Source organism: Callionymus lyra, chromosome 7 (assembly GCF_982586985.1).
Source record: "Callionymus lyra chromosome 7, fCalLyr1.hap1.1, whole genome shotgun sequence".
Lineage (NCBI taxonomy): Eukaryota > Metazoa > Chordata > Actinopteri > Syngnathiformes > Callionymidae > Callionymus > Callionymus lyra.
In genome coordinates, this window is record NC_141824.1 from 27,967,938 (window position 1) to 27,988,894 (window position 20,957).

General features: G+C 38.8%; 1 protein-coding gene across 1 annotated transcript; it reads left to right on the top strand.

Annotated features, from left to right (window-relative positions):
* The first annotated feature begins 1,522 nt into the window (after nt 1–1,522).
* On the top strand, nt 1,523–20,516 carry c2cd3 (C2 domain containing 3 centriole elongation regulator). Its single transcript, XM_087795568.1, has 33 exons — nt 1,523–1,724; nt 2,695–2,964; nt 3,074–3,231; nt 4,253–4,422; nt 4,489–4,628; nt 4,711–4,831; nt 4,898–5,026; nt 5,102–5,249; nt 7,543–7,655; nt 7,730–7,915; nt 7,986–8,095; nt 8,165–8,283; nt 8,562–8,687; nt 8,758–9,138; nt 9,214–9,369; nt 9,983–10,219; nt 10,294–10,456; nt 10,534–10,714; nt 11,152–11,318; nt 11,407–11,542; nt 11,631–11,902; nt 12,045–12,119; nt 12,772–13,377; nt 13,466–13,753; nt 13,963–14,101; nt 14,174–14,238; nt 14,863–15,068; nt 15,138–15,262; nt 15,511–15,660; nt 15,735–15,925; nt 16,173–16,896; nt 17,465–17,561; nt 20,180–20,516. Exons 1-33 carry the CDS (start codon nt 1,673–1,675, stop codon nt 20,306–20,308), a joined length of 6,330 nt encoding a protein of 2,109 aa, XP_087651694.1. The 5' UTR covers nt 1,523–1,672; the 3' UTR covers nt 20,309–20,516.
* The last annotated feature ends 441 nt before the right edge of the window (nt 20,517–20,957 follow it).

Genomic DNA, 20,957 nt, shown 5'->3' on the forward strand with positions numbered 1-20,957 from the left:
ATAAATAAGTTGAATTGTTGTTGACATGATGAGAGTCATTCTAGTGAAAACAAAAACACCTTAAACTAAGATTACAGTTTCAGCAAACAATCAATTTGATGTAAATATTTCACAGACATTTTTATTTGCTTGCATTCACTCACTAATAACATTCCATCCGATACATCCACGTCTAAATAGGTCACAAACTGCAGCTGCTACACGAAACTGGAACAAACTGTAAAAGTAAATACTAAACAGTGACCTTTTGGTGCCGAGAGGCCCTTTAGCTGTCAGAGGTTCACTCTAACTGGCACCGATATGTGAAGGAAGAAGAAAAGGTCAAAGGGTGAATCCTCAAACTACGTGCTGTCTCCTTTGGATATGCCTTACTCACAACATTTTAAATAACTTCTGGTGACATTAATTACTCAAAGATGACAAAAAGAAAGCCGCACCATAATTCCTGTTTGTCTCAAAAATATTTTCTTGTGTGACCCACAAAGTTAATATAACAACGACAACAAACTCGTGTCCAGCTGTATTTGCTGTCATCAAAGGCATTTCACTTAAGTCAACGTTGTTTTTCTGGAATGCTGGTGTTAAATTGGGTGGTTCATGTACGGTTCCCTTGCAAATTATAATTTGGATTGATTTTTTTTTCATTTTATTTTACCCAACTTAATAGGAATAAACAGCAATCTGAAAAGAACGCATTTAATTGTATTACTAGATAATTACATCACTGATCTGATCCAGCCTTTCACCCTTGCTCCTAAACTTTGGAACGATCTTCCTCTCTCTCTGTGTTTGATGGATCTACTGACTCCTTCAAGAAACATCTTAAGACTTTTTTATTAGTGCAGGCTTTTCCCTGATTTTCTGGGACACCTATGTTTTTCTCAGTGTTATCTTGATCTTTTTAGTATATGTATTGTATTGTATGAGTATTTTATTTTATTGTTTAAGCGCTTTGTAACCCTGGTCTAGAAAAACGCTCTATAAATATAAATTACTTACTTACTTACATTTTATAGGAGTGAGATTTGAAGATATTTAATAAAATATATTAAATTATTCAAAAACGTTTCCCTTCGATTTACATGGACAATTTCACGAACAATATTGTAATTATTTATTATCTCATTTATTTTGCCTTTTCAATCTCATTTCCAGGTATCCCCACAAGGGGGAAGAAATGTTCAAACATAAAAAAAAAGACAATTGTTTAAACTGGGGATTCAAATGTATTGAATCAACATTGATCAGTTCATTGAGATATAATTAATCTATTATTTTTTATAATATTTCTTCACCATTTAAAGACATGTTTAATTCCAAATAAGTAGTTATGTTGTTAAAGAAACAAATCAACCGTCGAAAATTTGACGAAATTAAAACTAAATTAAACTAAGTATATTTAATAAATGACCTGAATGTTCTTTTTCACCAACTATTTCTGTCATTCTGTTATGGAACTCTTCTTCCCACAATGCATCTGTGATGGAGGCGGCAATGGAGGCGGGACAGTTACAGGGCGACAGATACCGCGCGGTGGCTTGTGTTTATGTTTGTAGCACTCTTAAATGGATTAGGCTAGTTAGCAACTTTACTTGAATGATGCAACGTATAAAGCTTACTATATTTGGGAATTGGGTGTCCGTTGTCATCTTTGTGTAGCGAGAAAAGAGTAATGAAGAGCGGAAGCAAGACGTCTGTCAAAGCAGGAAGTAGCAAAAAGAAAGGTAAGTTGTTATTAGCTTAGCTTTATTTTAGCGACAAAGCTAAGTTTAAAGTAGCAGGTACCGTTATCTTTCAGTCATGTAAAAGTAGTTTAATGTTATTTGTGTGTCTTCAGTACTTTAAAATGAGCCCTACGTTCTTTGTTGTTTAAAATTGTATCAATAAAAAGTTGTCATTGAGAATAGTTCCCCTGCTTCTTTCATTAAAATGCAGTTTCATGTCACATCGATACGTTGCCAAATCATCAGATAGTTAGATAAACAGATAGATGGATAGATATGAATAAAAACAAGAACAAAGTTCAATCGATGACAACATCTATGTATAAAGATCATAGATAAAAGGAAATAACACAAAGAAAAGGATACGAGGATTAACATAGAATAGAATACATCATCTTTTCACTCCGCTTCTGCCCCCAAACCCCCAAGTTATAAAGTGTGTTTATATATATATATATATATATATATATATATAATGGAATGAATGAGTCCCTGAGTCTTTTAGTATTGCATCTGAGGAGGAGCATTCGTGCACTCCATCTGCTTCTCTGCTCACTGATGACAGTGTTCACAGTATGACTTTCATCATTCATGATGGACTATAGTGTTTCTATAGATCTCCTCTCTGCAACTCTCACCAGTGAGTCCAGCTTCATGCCAACCACAGAGCCAGCCCTTCTGATCAACCTGTCCAACCTGTTGACACTCTTCTTGGACACATTTCCACCCTAACACACCACAGCATAAAACAGGATTAAATGTTAAATGCAAAAATAATAAAACTATATTGATATTGAAGTTGTCCAGTTATTTACAAATTCATGTTTTTTCAAACATGTACTTTCATATATTTGCATCTTATTTGGTAATACATCTGGTGTAGAAATTAATAATGTAATTTGGAATCATCTTTATAAGCTCATTGTTTCAAATTGCAGTGTTCTTTCTAATGTTTTTTTTTTCTTTGCAGTCCTCAATGATGTTATCCCCTCCACCAGCCTGCCTCCTCTGGTCGAGGGTCACGTAAGATGCTTTCTGCAGGTGACAGTAGGTCGGGTTATTTGGACAGTGTCTAAGCCACCACCTGCCACATATGTGCGGCTTCGTTGGTGGGGAGAGTCTTCTGACGGCACACACTTCTACCCAAGAGATGGCTCACAATTATCACAGAAGAATATCAAGACCACAGCACACTTCCCAATCCGATGTGGCTCTAAGCAGTTCACCTCATATTTGGCAGGTTGTTATGCATATACATATACTGTGTATGTATCCATTATATACTGTATATATGATAATAATAAATGTTCAATCCCATAAACACCTATTGTTTTATTTATTGTTGACAGACATGGGGACAATGGTTCTGGAAGTTCTGACAAAACAACATCAGGTTCCATGTGCAAAAGCACAGATTTCAGCTATCGCCAGCCTTTCCATGTCACGCAGCATAAGCGGATTTTACTCTCTTTTATCTCCAACATCCAAAAAAATTGGAGAGTTGCAGGTGAGTAAAAGTCCTCCTTAATTCAAGTCATTCTGATAATAATAGTTATTATTTTTCTGTTTGTCGCATTATGCTTCTCTACACCAGGTTCCTAAAATTGTAATTACTTCCAGAACAATAAGTTGGTGTTATTAAGATTTAAGGTTCCAGAAATCATTTTTTAAAAACCTAAACGTCCTGACCTACTCTTCAAGATGCCCTGTTTCAGTGGGTGTTGTTTCAGCACATTTTGTAATGTAAATATTTAAATAAAAAGACCGTTTTGTGCAATCAGACACATAGTAAAGGTCCAAGATCCATTTAAAAGACACTCAAATTATCACATTTGTTTTCCCTTTAACTTTTAATAATTACTTTGTTTAAAACGGAGAAGGAAACGATCACACTGTGGTCAGTTACACGAAAAATATTGGGGGAAAACATCACTGATCGATACGTATTTCATGTTATTTATGATGACAATTCTATTTCAAGGCACACTTCTTTGCCACGTTTAACTGGTAATGCTAAATGTAACAAATTATTGTCCCCTTAGTCTGATTTTTTTTTTTTTTCCCCCAAAAATGTGTTGTCCCCCTTGGTGCAATAACAAAATACAAACCACTTAAGATTCATGTTTTTTTTATATGATCATTCTATTCCTTTTAAGCAATGTGCAATTCTTCTTTTTGCTCAACTCTTGCTTTAATTTTGTGGCCAATCTCCATAATTAAATTAAGTTTGGATAGAAAAACTCTGTAGTGCAGAGGGATCAGTTCAGCTTAGCAACACTTCATGTTTAAATTATATTTCATTATATTGGAAACGGTTGATCTTAAAATTCAGAGGTACCGATAAAGCAACATGTACCATTTATTGCTCGATGAGGACTTAAAAAAACTGTACGGAACGGTTGGATGATTTTTCGTGATTTATAGTTTTCATGTGAAGGACAGCACTGTCTACAGTCTACTCACTTTCTTTATTCTTTATCAATAATTTGTGTTATTAATAACAGGACATTGTGATTCTTATTTCACAGGTCTCTCTTAGTCTACAGCCTCCATCAAAAGATTGTGATAGCAGCAACTCGGTCCACACCAGGGACATTGGGGTGATTAGACCACCAGCCGTTGCAATAACTGCCCCCGATGAAGCCCAACAATCGTCTCTACAACACCAAGCCAGGGGTAGTGGAAGAAGCACGCCAAGGTTTTGCAACTTCTAATGATTCTTTAATGGTTTTGTAGCATTCACCTAGTTGTAATTTTTTTTCAGAGGAAAAGACCACTTGTATTTCAAAAGCCTGGAGCAAGGCATTGATGTGGCACAGGAGAATTTGAATCCCTCATCTACTTGCTCTGGAAATGATTCAGTCAAGAAACCTGAAGGTCGACCCACTGACAACATTATCCAGAGTAAGTTTAGACATTTTTGGTTAGTTAAACATTTTTTCCAGAAAATGTTATTTATTATTACTTGAAAATGTTCCCTCTAAAGTCGACATGGAGTGTGAGGACAAACTCAAAAGTGTTTCACAATCTGCTGACACTGCTTCTGCCCAGACAACGAGAGATGTCCCTCTACCTCTCCAGAGAGAAAATGCTCAACCACTATCTGCGTGAGTTGTTTTTCTTCTTTTTTTAAAAAACTTTTTTTAAAGACTAAAATTATGTTTTCTCACCAGAAACTCGGGCACGTTACTCCAAAATATTTTACATTGTGACTTAACACCTCAGCAAGTTATGGCCACAGATTGTGTTGTGGATGCTTCATCTGACATCGACAACAAAGTGGTTGAACTTCTCCTTGGCAGGTATTTGTCACCATCATCACCAACATAAAAAATCATGCATGAAATCATAGTTTTAAGTGTTTTTTGGTTTCATAGATTGGACACGTCTGATCTTCCTCAGTTGGATTGTGATGAACCATACTCTGAATCTGGCTCTGAGCACAGCAGCGTTTGTGCGGACAGTGAGCTCAATGACCCACAGTTTGATCAGAGTTTACTGGATAACCTTTTTTACAAAAATATTGTAAGTGTTCTCTCATTTCTTTTACTTTTTATTTTTTAATTTAAATATACAGCTTTAGTCACCCCATAATGTAATGTTTTGAGGCTAGGCCTTAAGCATGTGGGAGATAACTTTAAGCATTTCCAATAGATTTTGCTGATGTTTTGATAATGACATTATGTTTATTCAACATTTAGCTTGTTTTCCAGAAGTCCCCTGGCCATGATGTCTCACAAAATTAGCATATTGTGATAAAGTAATGTAATGATAATAATTGAACTTTCATATATTTTAGAATTTTATTTTTTCATTGCACACCAACTGAAGTAGTTCAAGCCTTTTATTGTTTTAATATTGATGATTTTGGCAAAAAAGTAAAGAAAAAACAAAAATCCCTATCTCAAAAAATTTGCATATTTCATCCGACCAATAAAAGAAAAGTGTTTTTAATACAAAAAATTTAAACTTCAAATAATTATGTTCAGTTATACACTCAATACTTGGTCGGGAATCCTTTCGCAGAAATGACTGCTTCAATGCGGCGTGGCATGGAGGCAATCAGCCTGTGGCACTGCTGAGGTGTTATGGAGGCCCAGGATGCTTCGATAGCGGCCTTAAGCTCATCCACAGTGTTGGGACTGGTGTCTCTCAACTTCCTCTTCACACTATCCCGCAGATTCTCTATGGGGTTCAGGTCAGGAGAGTTGGCAGGCCAATTGAGCACAGTAATACCATGGTCAGTAAACCATTTACTAGTGGTTTTGGCACTGTGAGCAGGTGCAAGGTCTGAAAAAAAGTGAAAAATGAAATCTTCATCTCCATAAAGCTTTTCAGCAGATGGAAGCATGAAGTGCTCCAAAATCTCCTGATAGCTAGCTGCATTGGCATGGCACCCCAGACCATCACTGACTGTGGGTACTTGACACTGGACTTCAGGCATTTTGGCATTTCCTTCTCCCCAGTCTTCCTCCAGACTCTGGCACCTTGATTTCTGAATGACATGCAAAATTTGCTTTCATCCGAAAAAAGTACTTTGGACCACTGAGCAACAGTCCAGTGCTGCTTCTCTGTAGCCCAGGTCAGGCGCTTCTGCCGCCGTTTCTGGTTCAAAAGTGGCTTGACCTGGGGAATGCGGCACCTGTAGCCCATTTCCTGCACACGCCTGTGCACGGTGGCTCTGGATGTTTCTACTCCAGACTCAGTCCACTGCTTCCGCAGGTCCCCCAAGGTCTGGAATCGGCCCTTCTCCACAATCCTCCTCAGGGTCCGGTCACCTCTTCTGGTTGTGCAGCGTTTTCTGCCACACTTTTTCCTTCCCACAGACTTCCCACTGAGGTGCCTTGATGCAGCACTCTGGGAACAGCCTATTCGCTCAGAAATTTCTTTCTGTGTCTTACCCTCTTGCTTGAGGGTGTCAACGATGGCCTTCTGGGCAGCAGTCAGGTCGGCAGTCTTACCCATGATTGCAGTTTTGAGTAATGAACCAGGGTGGGAGTTTTTAAAAGCCTCAGGAATCTTTTGCAGGTGTTTAGAGTTAATTAGTTGATTCAGATGATTAGGTTAAGAGCTCGTTTAGAGTACCTTTTCATGATATGCTAATTTTTTGAGATAGGAATTTGGGGTTTTCTTGAGCTGTATGCCAAAATCATCAGTATTAAAACAACAAAAGACCTGAAATATTTCAGTTGGTGTGCAATGAATCTGAAATATATGAAAGTTCAATTATTATCATTACATTATGGAAAATAATCAACTTTATCACAATATGCTAATTTTGACCTGTATATGTATGAAGTACATAAAAAAACATGCATGTACAATATAATATAAAATCCATATGCAAACACTTACTATACAATTAAGAAAGAAAACAAAATAAGAAGATTTCATCACAATATCACAACAGGCTGGATTAGAATCTAAATCTAATCCAAAGAAAGAGAACCACAGGTAAAAAGCTCTCTGGCTTTGGATCAGTTAGTAAGAAGTTGCAATGGGTTGGTGAGTAGCATCACCATCTGCATGATACAGTCTGTTCATTTTGAAAGAACACTAGATGGCACTTTCTACTAATTAAAAAAACCTGGCATTGTTTTCCGACCGAGAGTGCCATCTATCGGCCTTCAAAATGTGTCATAATTCATTTTGTGTCACGTTACAGTCGATGCTGTTTCATGAGGCCTTATCAACCAATAACTAGTGAGAAGCTATTAACATGAAAGAGAAGGTCACTTCCAGTTTCTTCTGTAATCTAACAGAATTGATTACTCAAATCAGGAAGCTAAATATTAGTGAGTTAATGCATGTTTTTCAGTTGTTGAACCCAACAACAGAAGATGAAGAGGTTGACGTACCAGAAGCAGAGTTGTTGAGTACAAGTCCTGTTGAAAAACAAGTTGGTCCCTCTAACCACCACAATGTTGACAAGTAAGTGGTGTAGTATTATTTTCGTTTGCATTACTTTGACATTGACAAATACGGTATATTTACCAACTCTACAGTTATGTTTCCCAGTCCGATGACTATGGTGTCCTTCTGAGCCCAGAACGGCTAGCTCAACTGTTTTCAATCCGAAGTGCAAAAGTGAGCATCCTCTCGTTGACTGTAACATCCAGCTGCACTTCAACAAGTCCCAAAGTGACCCGAAATAAAGATAATTTATCTTGTTCAATACCTGGGATCAAATGGTTTGTTGGATTTCTTTTGTGTGAATTACGATAAATACAGTTTTTAAGAATGATTTCCTTTCATTTGCAGCACATATTTTGTGGAATTTGTTTTCCCGATGCTTCCTAGTCCAAGCAAACGCTGCAAAGCGCCTGAGCAGAAGGTGATTCGTGCGGTTTCAAGTCGAGTCAATGGAGGAGGTGGGTGTTGCTCTATTTCATTATCATCGAAGCAGGCAATGTGTTAATGTACTCTTTTTTTTTCTGCAGTGGTATCGTTTCAGCAAAGTTCTTCGTTTCCTGTTCAATTTAACCAAGAAAATGCGGAGGAGTGGTGGAGCAGTGACCTTATATTTACTATTTACTCACGGAGAAGTCACCAAAAGAAAGTGAGTGTTGTGTAAATTCAGTCATTGAAACACATTTTCATATTTTCTATAATAATTTGGGTTATAGTGAGAGTTTGGGGTGAGGGGACAGGTAGGGTGAGGGTTAGGCATCCCGAGGCTCCGGTGCTGCATGCAACTCATCAAGTAAATTTAAAATGGGAAACTAAAGAGCACCTTTTTCTCATTTTGTAAACAATATAACATTCTAATTTACATTGCAACGACACTGTCCTTGATTAAAACTATGAAATGCAATGTTGTTCTTTCTACTGTTGCAGGCGCTTCTGGTCGGTAAAGCCGTCCACTCACTGGGTTGTCTGATCCAGAACCCAGATCTCTGCCAAACAGTCACTCTACCAGTGCTGAGTTTGGAAGGGATGACTCATGAAATCGGACCTCTTAAGGTGTAATTTTTTGAACCCTCTCTTTAACAGCCCTGTGCTTTAGCCTGATGTACATCTCCTTACCTTGTAGGTGTCACTGGAACTTGTGTTCGATAACTTCTACTCTGAACACAAAAGGAAGAACAAACAAAGGAATTCTGCTTTTAAAGCTGACATTCTAGACTTAAGCAGGGAAGAAGAACCATCTCAGATTGACAGATCTGACACAAGAGACGTCCCTGACTTTTATACTGAATTCAACAAAAGTCTGCCAAAGACATCGCTGCAGGTGGAAGAAGAGGCAGTTGTTCTATTGCATACGCTGTTGATGGTTCCGGATGGAAAGGATTTAACCTGCACGTCACCAAATGCCCTTAATGTTTATCTAAACTGCAAACTCTTCTGGAGTAACGAGATGGCTCGATCCGTGGTCAGCTGGGGTGGAGAAAACCCCTGTTTTAATTTTGTACAAGTAAGTTCAAGAGTTTATTTTTCTTAGTTGTTGGTGTAACATATATTTATTTACTTAACTGTTATTTTGCCCAAGGTCACCCCTGTGGCCCTAACCTCAAAGTTGCTGGATCGGATGAAGAATAACGTGATGGTGATAGAAGTTTGGAGGAAGATGGGATGTTCAGAGCAGGATCAGCTCTTTGGACTTGTCAAATTACCTCTCCACCAGTTCTACATGTCATTTAGGCAAGTTTAAAAAATATTGAAGAACTGAATGTAGTCGACCATTTTACTCTTCCATGTTGAACAGATGTAAGGAAACAGATTATCGCTAACATAACCAAAATAAATAGACACTGAGACTGCATTAACTGAGGGGCATGGTCTAATCCACTTCACTATTGGCTCTATTGAACTGTTTTGTCACAATGATCATAGAAAAGTTTTTTTATTTTTTTTATATGATTGTATGCTGTTTAAATAAAGTCAACAGCAGCAGTGTATGAAGATAGATCATAGTCATTCATATATGTTCAGATGACTTATCTATCACATCTAGAAGCAAAAAGAATGTGAACTCCAAAGCTGCAGTAATTAAGACCTTTATTTTTTCGGGTATTGTTTTAATTGTTTAAGTGCTTTGTGACCCTGGTCTAGAAAAGCGCTCTACAAATATTACTTATTTTGATTTCGTTTGCAATTTGTGGATTCTACCCTAGAGGCCGCTGTAACACCAATTAATAACTTTTTACTGACTTTGATTCTAATGTATGTTTTTTGAAACTTCTTAATGTGAAGTATATACAGTACGTGGCAAAATTAAAAATGATGGTGATTTTGGTTTTCTTGTTCTTTTCAGGGAGCCAAAGGTCTCCCACCTGCTTCTTCAGGCACAGTATCCAGTGTTGGGAGTTGACTGCTACATGCCAGTTCTTGACGTGCTGTCAGGTTTGAAAGGACACCTCCGTGTCGTTCTAGCGATGGGACGCTCGGAACAGATATTTGCTCTTCAAAGAACAAGAGATGGGAGTAATGTTTCTTTGTGTCTCCCCGAGAGCCAGTTTCATCTACAAGATCACCAACTGCAGGCACCCACAAAGGTCAGCTTAACACTTCTTAAACAGCTCTTAAACAAGATTAAAATAGTTGTCAACTCTCATTTTTTTCTCCTCAGGCGACAGAAGACTCTACACTTAGAGAACATGTGTTCATTATCAGGGTGGAGGGGATCAATGAACTGACACTTCTGCAGTCAACAGTTTGGGGTGAAGCCGATTGCTTTGTGCAGTACATTTTTCCATTCCAGGATAAAGACAGCAAGACCTCAGATGACAGTGGTAACGAATCTTTCATAACTAAAAGAGCCGTAAGATTTACTTCTACATCTCTCTAAGCTACACCTTCAATCCAACAGATTTGACCCTCAAGTGTTTTCGTACGACTACCTCTCTGTGTGTGCCTGACCCAGCATTCAGTCACACAGAGACGCATGTTCTGTTGGCCCCAGAAGATGTTCCAGTCCAGCAGCTGCTCAGATTTCTATCAAGAAAAGGCCAGAGCAGCAAAGGAGGGGTGCAGTTTGAAGTGTGGTGCAGGTATACATTTATTACCACGTCTTTACCATTATGATGTCATGATTTAATTGCTAAATATATATGACAGAATTAAAGTACCATATAAATACTTATAATGGTTGTCTTTTCACTGTTTTAACTGAGCAAAAAATAATAATTTATTGGGATTGACCACATGGTCAGGAGAAATGATGGTTTTTAATAATAAATATTTCTAGTCTACCAATGAAAACTATCTCACCGATTCTGTCTGTGTGTGTGTGTATATATATATATATATATATATATATATATATATATATATATATATATATATTTAGATCAACAACTTTTATCACGGTCATGGGATGTGATTGACCATAAATGCTTTATTATTATTATTATTGTAATGCCTCCCTATGTGATTAAAAAACATGACTTCAATGCTCTTAATAAACTTCTGCACTTGTGTTGTACAGATATTATTATCCTAATGTTCGTGATCAACTGGTGGCCAAAGGATTCCTTCCACTTTCCAAACTATACTCCATGGTGGACGTCCAGAGACTAGATGAGACAAAAACTTTCTCGCTGCCTCTGGTACCCCACATAGAGAGACCTCAAGGATGTGATCCACTTTCCTCAGGTAGAAAAACACTTCAACATGGGCTGTTTTGTAAAATATTACGTTTAATTTATTGATTTGATTTTTTATATTTTTTTATGCCGATAAGGTACGCTGGATATCTGCATTCGCTACACTCACCGACCACTGAGACTTGCAGGGATGTCTGTCAGAGGAGCAGCTGCTCATATGGTGGCGCTCGTGGTGAAAATTCACCGTGCGTCTGGACTACAAGCTGCAGCAAGGTATGTCACAAGATCCTAAGCTTTGTTCATATGTATTAACAACATGCATTGCCTTATCATTAGTCTGGTATTGTCTGTTTCCTCTCAGAGTTGTTTCCCAAAGCGATGCACGATTCAACTACTTCGCTGGGCTAGGCGTCAACTCTTATGTCACAGTCCAGTTCTCGTTTTTGCCCAACAATGAGAGAAGGAGCACACGAGTGGCTGCCAAAAACTTCTGCCCAGAGTTTGACCACCACACAGAAGTGTCATGTGACCTGCTTCATCACAGGAACACTGGGGAAACCTGCAGTTTGGCCGAGCAGCTGAATGAAGCCTCTGCAATCTTCACCATTTGGAATAAAGACAATCGGGAAAAAGGTTTATTTATTAGTTAATCATATATGATAAATAGTTTTTGTGGTCTAACAGAGAGGCTCCAATGAGGGCCTTTTATTTGTTGTTTTTGAATAAACTACTTTTTTTGGCAAAAGTAAAAACAACATATTCTTTGTTTTGGCAGACACTTCCAGACTTCAGGATGTGGTGTTAGGCATCGTTAAAATACCACTTGCTGATCTTTTACATAAAAGAACCGGTAAGTGTCTATAAGAGTAGAAAGATTGCTTTGACTACATCTCCAATCATCCAAAAACCAACTGTGGTGATTCATCTGACATTTGATTGAATAATAAAATATCCTGTCCTTCTAAGGTGATTTCAAACATAATTATTTTTCTCTCTCTACCTTATAATTTCTGCTCCCAAAGTCTAACTGGATCTTCTTCTGTATACATAATCCACTTTTTTTTTTTAAGTTTACAGTTTTTTTTAGAAGCATCATTAACCTTTCCTAAGCTTAGAGTCAGAAAGAAATGTTCATTATTGCTGCATCAACCTAGAAATATGATGTTAAATATTTGGTGAATGCTACCATAATGCTGGCCAATCGTGGTACAATTTGTGGCTTTACATATGGATGCTTGCTTTAATTTAGAGCAATAAATGTAAACATTTGATTAGTAAATTGCTGAAAACTTAGCTAAGTAATTTCAAATGTGTTACAAACTCTGACACTGATGTGTAGATAAGGAGTCTAGATTCTAAAATAAATTTAATCATTTTTTCTATAAAACATTAAAAAAAAGTTATATTTTTATGCATTAAATGACACCTACATTTTTTCAAGTGATAGAAGGAAAAGAAGGAAGCACCTATTAAATCATATGCTCTTTTCTTGATCCATCCAGGCATCTCGGGCTGGTTTGGGGTGTCTCTACCACAGGAAACAAGTTCATCTCAGGACCAGCATGTCTTGGTTGGAGCTCTTGAGATCTCAATTAACTTCTCTCACCGCTCAGATCGGGAAAGAGTCATCAAAGCAGCCAGTGGTTTAGGTTGGGAAATGTCACTTGTTGACTCAGAATATCAGAATGATGAAATTTCCTGTGAGGAGAATGGTCGCAAAACAGCCTTTACCTTCTCAATGCCAAGAGTTTGGGTACCTGTACACTGTCTACTTCTGCCGGGACACACTGAGCTCCAGCGCTCCACCTACTGCTACTTCCGGTACAAGTTCTATGATAAGGATGCGGTCTGCTCCCAGATGAAACACCCCATTATTGTGGAGGGAAACAAGGCTACTGTGAGTTTTGAAGGAAGCAGGAGTGTGGAGCTCTTGAGGACTCAGCCTCTGATGTGGTACCTTCAAGAAGAGAAACTGGAAATCCAGTTATGGGTCGCTTTTAGGAAAGACAGGACTCAAAGACCGAGTGACACAGACCGCCTTGTGGGATCAGCATTTTTGGATCTATCTTCTCTTGCAAGAAAATCTGAGCAGAAGTTGACTCTGAGTGGTAATAATTAGAATGATAACCTTAGTCATTATGTCAACAGATTGTTTTTAAATCTAACATGAGTTTTTGTTGTTGTTTTTTTTGAAAGGTGTGTACCCACTGTTCAGAAGCTCAGCCCCTGACCTGCAGGGTGCTGCTCTCAGAGTTCACATCACTCAGACCTCCTGGGGATACACAGATACTGTACCCGACCATCACTCCAGCAATGAGGAGGAGCCAACAGAAGAAGCAGCAAATCAAGTTCCTTGCTCATCTCCACAGATGCGGTCAGAAAGTCCTCTTGTGGTCTCTTCAACTCAACAAGAAACAGTTGACTCTGAGGAATCATTTCCTGTGACAATAACCGTGGACAGAGCCATGCATCTTAATCTGAAAGGCAAGTTGCAAAAAGCTTCTTCACTTTCAGCTTTGTTCTAATCCAGTTCTGTCAGCATTTTTTTATTTCCATCATCCGAGTCAAACGTCAAGGAACTGTGCTTCATTTCAAGAGCTAAAAAATAACTTGTGTGTGTGTGGGTTAATGCCAGACGCAACATAATAGCTAAACTTTGATTTTGGTTGCAATACATTACGATGATTCTGCAGGTTGTCCACTTGCTGAACGGAATGAAAAGGCGCCATGTTGCTGTGTGTCGTACGTCACTGCTGACTCGTCTGAACCAGTGTCCACAGCTGTGATCAGCAACAGTGACTGTCCAATGTGGGACCATCAGCATGAATGCAGGTTTGATTATCTTCTCTTCTTAAGACACGCTCTTATCACAATGGAATCCAAATTTTCACTTCATGATTGCAGGATTTCAAAACAGCTTCTTGTTGATCCTCAACAGTCTCTTGTGTTCAAAGTCTGGCACAAAGGAGGTAAGATTTATTTTCCTGAACGTGAGCTGAATGTTTAAAGGTCAACTAATGTGTTGATTTAAGTGTCTCTTAATTATATCTCGGACCTCTATTGTCCTCATCAGTATGTGTCTGTTTGTACAAAACTCTTTTAATTAAAATATTTTGTCAGAAAATGAAGATTAAATATTGTTAATATTGTTAACCATAACCACACCCACTCTGCTCTGATTGGTCGGTCATCAAGGTTTTTCACCACTCATCATCAATCTCGGATGTCTCCACCTTTAAGGGACTGTATAAACAAAGCGGGATGTGATTATAGCTGGCTGGAGGAGTGAAGACCAATAGTACTTATTAATGGGCTTCACTCTCATAGCGTCGCGTTCGCTGAGATTTCAGACAGGGGAGAACTTTATAAAGTAGTAACTTCAAAACATTGTCATGATGAGGGACTTACTGAATCTTGGAGAGGAAGACAACATTTGAAACATGTGAGCAAGACAGGAGAGTTGGGTGCTTACATTAGTTGCCCTTTAAATGTTCGTTTTTTTGTCCAAAAACAGACGTATCTAAACAAGAAGTATCTTGTATCTTTACAACTGACTGATGTTGTCCCCCCCCCATTTTTTTTCGCTCATTCAGAAACAGAACGAGTGATCGGATTTGCTTCAGTAGATCTTTCCCCTTTGCTCTGCGGTTTCCAATCCGTTTGTGGTTGGTACAACATCACAGACTTCAGCGGGCACTGTCACGGTCAGCTCAAAGTGTCGGTCACTCCTCTGAAGTGGGTCCAAGATCTAAGACGAGAGAGAAAAACTGTCGAGGAAGGAACCAACAGTGACTCGTCGGTCAGACAAGAAGCTGCCAAATAGATTCCCTATTAAATACTTCTGGTCAATAAGTTTGTGTCTGTTTAGCCTCCTTTTCAGATCTTCCCTGTGAACTACCACACCACGGCCACCTACAGCAACTTCCCATCTCACATCAGTCAATATCCTGAACAGATCATCTGCTCTCCTCAGGACTCTTTGTTCTCTGAAAAGTGAGTCTCTCTGAAAAAAAATGTTTTCACATTTTTAAATATACCATTTCTTTTTTTTAAACCTTTACCAAGAAATGTCCATTTAAGATTGAAAACCTATTATTCAAGGGAGCCCTGACCAAGAGAAAGCAAAAGATACAATTACAATTTACAATTGTATCAATATAAAGAAGAATTTATTTTCATATTCATAAATATAAATATTTAATGAAACACTTTTTCCTCAATTGTTATTAATTTTCATTCAGATCTGTCGGTTACGATCGGCATTCTGAACACATGGACAATGTACATATGTACCATCAGAGTCTCCAAGAGCAAACTGCCTCTCACTCCGTCTGCAGCAGCAGTGTTGGTGACTCCAACCCTTCCAGCTCCGTCTTGTTGTCCACACTACGGTATCCGATCAAACAGTGACTCCTGAAGGTGTTGATGGTTCTCCTAAACCCTGATGTTGACTCTATCTCACCAGTAAAAAACTCAGTGAGCTCGACAACATGCAGAAGTACTTCAGCCATAAGGTGGCAGCCACTCACCTATTCCCACCACCTAGTGATCAGGAAAGTCATGTGACACCGGGGGAGGATCGTGAGCGGGAGACCAACAAGACTAAGCTTCTTCTTAAATCCAAGCAGTTATTTGGAGAAGTCAACAAAATCAGCGGTGAGTTGAGCACATGTCAAACTAAGGCTTTTGTTATTGTCATTTCCAAGCAGTCCAGTTTATATACTGAACTTCCAAACCGAAACATAGAAGTAATTACTAAAAAGGTAAATGTGATATGCGGTAATCAATTACATAATGTGGAAAAGGATAGAATTCTGTAAGTAATTACCATTTAGAAATAAAGTACTTTTAACATTCATACATATTTGACCTGATTGTAGTTTTGCTTTTGCATGGCTTAAAGGTCAGAACCCTGGTCCATCGATCCCACAGAGACTCTCACCATCTCCAGACGACCCAGTAACCGCCACAGAAATCATCACAAGCACGATGAGAGCTTCAGTTTCCTCTGAAGAATTCTCATCTCAATCACTGTCTCCGCCTCCAGAACTATCAGAATGTGTGGATTTTGAGACGGAGGAGGTAGAAAATGAGAGTCTGTTAGATCGTTTGCAGCAGCAGGAGGACAGTAACAACGCTGTTGATCATGATTATGATGATGATTTTCATCAGCATCAATCTGAGTACAGCGAGGAAGACACTGGTGAAGAAGATGGAGATTATGAAGCTGTTGTGGTTCAACCTCGGCATTTGAATGAGTTGACCTCTTTGACGGACAAAACCAGTCCTTGGAACAGTGTCCTGTCAGATCCTGATCTGGATATTGCGGAGAGCGACGAGGCCTCAGAAGACGCACAGGAAGAAGAGCTGAATCCTCATTCTTCAAGAGATGATGCACTCAACTGTGGTCAGAAACCTGATTCTACTCTAGTAGATCAAACTGAAGATCCTGAATCTGAGGATTCAGTAGGAGCTGCTGGCGGTGAGGGTGAAGGTACACAAAGAGTCGTGGTCGAAAGACAAGCAGAAGACCGTGACGTAGACTTGTCATTAACACCAGAGAGAGGATCTGAAAACACTGAAGAAGCTCCAACATCTCTGAATAACGGAGATTCAAATACTGAACTGTATCCTTTTCATGGCAGCATTGGTGTGGTACTGTACATGTTGGCAGTGAGGAGCATTGGAGGTGATAACGTTTGACCGCTGGTGTGTTCAGGATTATATTCATGTTAACATTTGCTTCACATCAACCTTCCCATCAAACTAGCGCTGGTCTATATATTCAGTGATTGGAAATGTATTATGATAGATAAAAGCGTGCATTTTGTTAGTCTAATTGTTCGCCGTGTGTTGTATTTAATTCCCCCCTCCCCCACCACCCTACAACACCAGCACTCTCACAAGATCCGATCCTAATTGAATAGCTGCTGGCATTTTATTGGATCAGTATCATCTGGAACGTTTGTATTTGTACTTTTAAATCCAACAAAAACATTTTTAAGTTGAGATGCTGCACAGTGTTTATGGATGTCATGTGACACGAAACTCTTTGCTACAGATATATATTTTTAATATTCTTAACTGAGAGGATTTTAGTCGGATGGAACATTATCAGTCTAGTTTGATGCCTGCCACGTTTTGATAACATCTTGAAAGTAATCAATCCCATGTGCCTTAACTCTTCATATTCAGAGCTGTTCCTAATTTCTTCCTCCCCACACATCAGCTAGAGGCGTCTCTGAGGGCCGTCCGCTTGGCTCCGACTTTCTCTCTTTCATCATGTGACACAGTGAGTACTTCCTTTTATTAAAATGAACTTGTTTCTTTTTTCTTATTAGTCAGACTCGATCCGGTTCTGCTGCTTTCTATCGGTGCTTATTCATTTACATTCACATGTTAAAGACGGTTAAAGTGGTTAAGACAGAAACGGTATCTTTGTGTTGTTGACAGGATGATTTTAGAGAATCTTAGGTCCATTTTCCTTTGAATTTTACAGTTAAAATGTGACTTTATCATATTTATGATTTCTTTGCAGTTTGATAATTAAGTTTTCAAGTTAAATCTTACTTTTTATCATCAGTAAATACTTCTCTCTAATACTTCTCTAGTGTGTTTCTGGTTCCTCCTCACACATCTTCAGGAAGAAATGTTGTTAGATACTGTCTGAAAAAAAACATTTTCAATGGGACTTCATTGTCAAAGCACATTATAAGCCAGAACTTGACATTGTAATGTCAAGATACAATGTAGAAAATAATCATGGAGGAATGTTTTTGTTGGATTCTGTCTTTTTTTTAACTTTTCTGTTTTGTATTTGTGAGTTATTTGTTGGAAAATAGCCCAGACTTGTGTTCGCTTCTTAACCTTACCAAAGTGAAACCTTGTATGAAATACGTCTTGGTTTGTTTGATCTCGGGGAAGGATAGCGGGGACTGGTCTGGCATACGACTGTTGTGACTCACCGATCAGGCTAAAAAAGGAGCCATTAAGACAATCTGTGTAATTTTACTCCACGAGTCTTACATAATCTGATGCAAACTTATTTCAAGCTTTTCACCTTTCTTAAACACGTGTCCGCTCATAAAAATTCTTCAGTGTTAGGAGGTCAAATGATGACGTCTTGGTGCATGTCTGTGAGCTACACAACGATGTTTACTCTTCCCTGTGTCTTGACAAACACCTGAAGCTGGGTATGTACAGTTCAGTAAAAGTGACACGCCCTTCTTGGATGCCTCATTGAAAAACTAGAGACAGGAACTGTTGCTCTTATAGCATTTTTTAATGACACAGTCCAACTCACTACAGCTTTATAGGTTGACTGTACATTAGTTTTCTCAGGCTAAGCTTGTATCCAAAGCATCCATAATGCAAATGACTCCAAATGTCAAGTTTGCAGAGATGATGACTAGATGTGTTTTCTTTTTTCACAGCTCATCTTATGCCACTTCTTCTTTTTCTTTTGCTTTCTTATACCATTGGAATCCCTTTTCCATGCAGTTTTCAGGGTAGAGGGTCACAGGTTCAAATCCAGCCTGAGGCAACTCTTGGACTTGTGTGAACCCTTTTTCTTTCCGTGTACCTTTTCTCCATATGTGCTTGTCCAGGGTGTTGTCTGCCTCTACCCCTGTGTAACTAGGACGGATCTTTCGGGAATTTAAAGGTTAAAGAGTTTGGTCAGGGCAACAGTTTCTTGAGACACAGGCTTGAGACGGTACAAGTGAAAGGAGGGATGGATTTTAAGGGTTCGGGGGAGCTTCAGATGGACCAACCCGGGTTGATTATTTTTGAAAGTGTAAATTGTGCTTCTGTCTTTATACGAGTAAGTGGGAACATCTGTAAACCTGTTCCAGCGTTAATTGCTCTCTGCCTACAGCATTCCAAGCTGAAGTTTGGTTTGTCTTCAGGTGTGAATGGAATCATGTCACCTGTTATTAAATATATGAAAACATGGGAGTAGAAAGCCTATAAGGGCATCTTAACCAAAGCTACTGCAGCCCGAGCTGCTTCTGTAGCTGGAGGTATTTCATGTCAAACTCAGCTGAGAGATCCGGTTTCAACTAAGGTGAAGAGAACCAACATGTTCACGAGCCCTGCAGATAGAGGTGAGAGGTGACACGAGTTTTGTGTTCATGCAAACAATGAGCATTTGTAGCTGAGCATGATCAAGGGAAAGCTTCTCATGTCTTCTCTACTTAACGAAAGAAGTGAGTTTTCAGTAGCCTTCAGGAAAGACTTCTTTAATCAGACGTTCCTCCTTTGACATGTTGTTCTGCCAGGACATCTCTTGCTCATACTAGAACCAAAACGTCACGTATGAAGGATCTTTGAACGGCTGGTTTATACCAGCAGAACCTGTCTGAAAGGCCAGTGCACCTGAAGACGCCGACATGCAAGGAGCTTGTACAGTACACACGGGTGCATGTCCTGCACACGTGTTTTCTACTTTAGTGCAGGCGGGGGGGGGGGGGGGGGGGGGGGGGTCATCTATGCTCCGGGCACCTACACAAGATCAAGTGTTTGTGGTCGTTCAGGTTGACTGGAACAGCTTTGTTCAAACAACTAACAACTACTTTTGCACTTGAATGCACACTCGTAATAGTCACTGCAATTATGGCATCTACTCAATTAACAGCTGGTTCATCCAGTTCCAGCTGAATTCCCTGTTGTTGGCAACAATACATTTGGTCATTCTGACAAAAGAAAATTCAAATCTTCTCTTCTTAAGGACAGTAATCCTTGTAGGGTGTGTCATGTCGCACAGCAACTCGACAATTGAGTTGAAATGCGCCGACATATAATGCTTACAACAAACGGCCGCAGTGAGCAACATCCCACAAGCATCTGCTACTCATTTGTTTTCCCTTTAACTGTAGAGCTTGAGTGTGATTCCTGTTTTTTATCTTCTAGGAACGCCACGCAAATGCAGGCGATATTCCGAGAAGAATTCCACGCCAGCCTCACAACATGTCACCCGTGTCGAGGAAGAGGGAACTTGAAAGAATCGCCAACATTTTTAACTCTCATTTAGACAAGTAGCACTTGTAGATTCACGAATCATGTCCTTTTAGGAATGTGAAGTGTTCATATTTTACACTTTGTTTCTTTTTGTATTTAAGTATTTATTATTGTTGTATTGTCTCAGTATTTAAGTGTTTTTATTCTATCACTGTTTTAAATGGAAACTGACATGTTTTTTTTTTATTTCTAAGTACTGTGCTTACCTTAAATAAATAATGTAAAAACATGTTTTGTATTTTTTAATAAATAAATACTTTGACATGGAATTATTTGCCAGATAATACACGTCATATATTGCATATTATATAAAATCAATCAGTACTAGTAACCAATCTATAAAATAAATACTTGAACCCTATTTATAAAGTGAGTTTTCACAAAAATATTCATATGGCAATATAGTTATTTTTCATTCAAAAATGATCTGGCGATTAAAACGCATAGGTATAATGGGTAACAATATAGGCATATTCTGCCTTCTTCATAACCTTTGACCCCAGCCGGACATCCTGCGAGAAAACGCGGATGCTGATGTTCATCCCTTTCTGTTGACTTGTGCAGAAAAGTTGATTCGTTAAAGTTATAAAGTTTTTTTTTTTTGTTGTTGCGTGTTTGTAGATCGTCTTCCTCCAGTCTTCACACATGCACGCGTGTTCTTCATCCTCCT

Bases quoted from the DNA above. Each gene is read 5' to 3' on its own strand.
- c2cd3 (XM_087795568.1), top strand. From the start codon at position 1,673: ATGAAGAGCGGAAGCAAGACGTCTGTCAAAGCAGGAAGTAGCAAAAAG. The intron at 2,965-3,073 runs GTTGTTATGCAT...TATTGTTGACAG, and splicing joins GTTCACCTCATATTTGGCAG to ACATGGGGACAATGGTTCTG. The intron at 11,319-11,406 runs GTAGAAAAACAC...TATGCCGATAAG, and splicing joins ATGTGATCCACTTTCCTCAG to GTACGCTGGATATCTGCATT.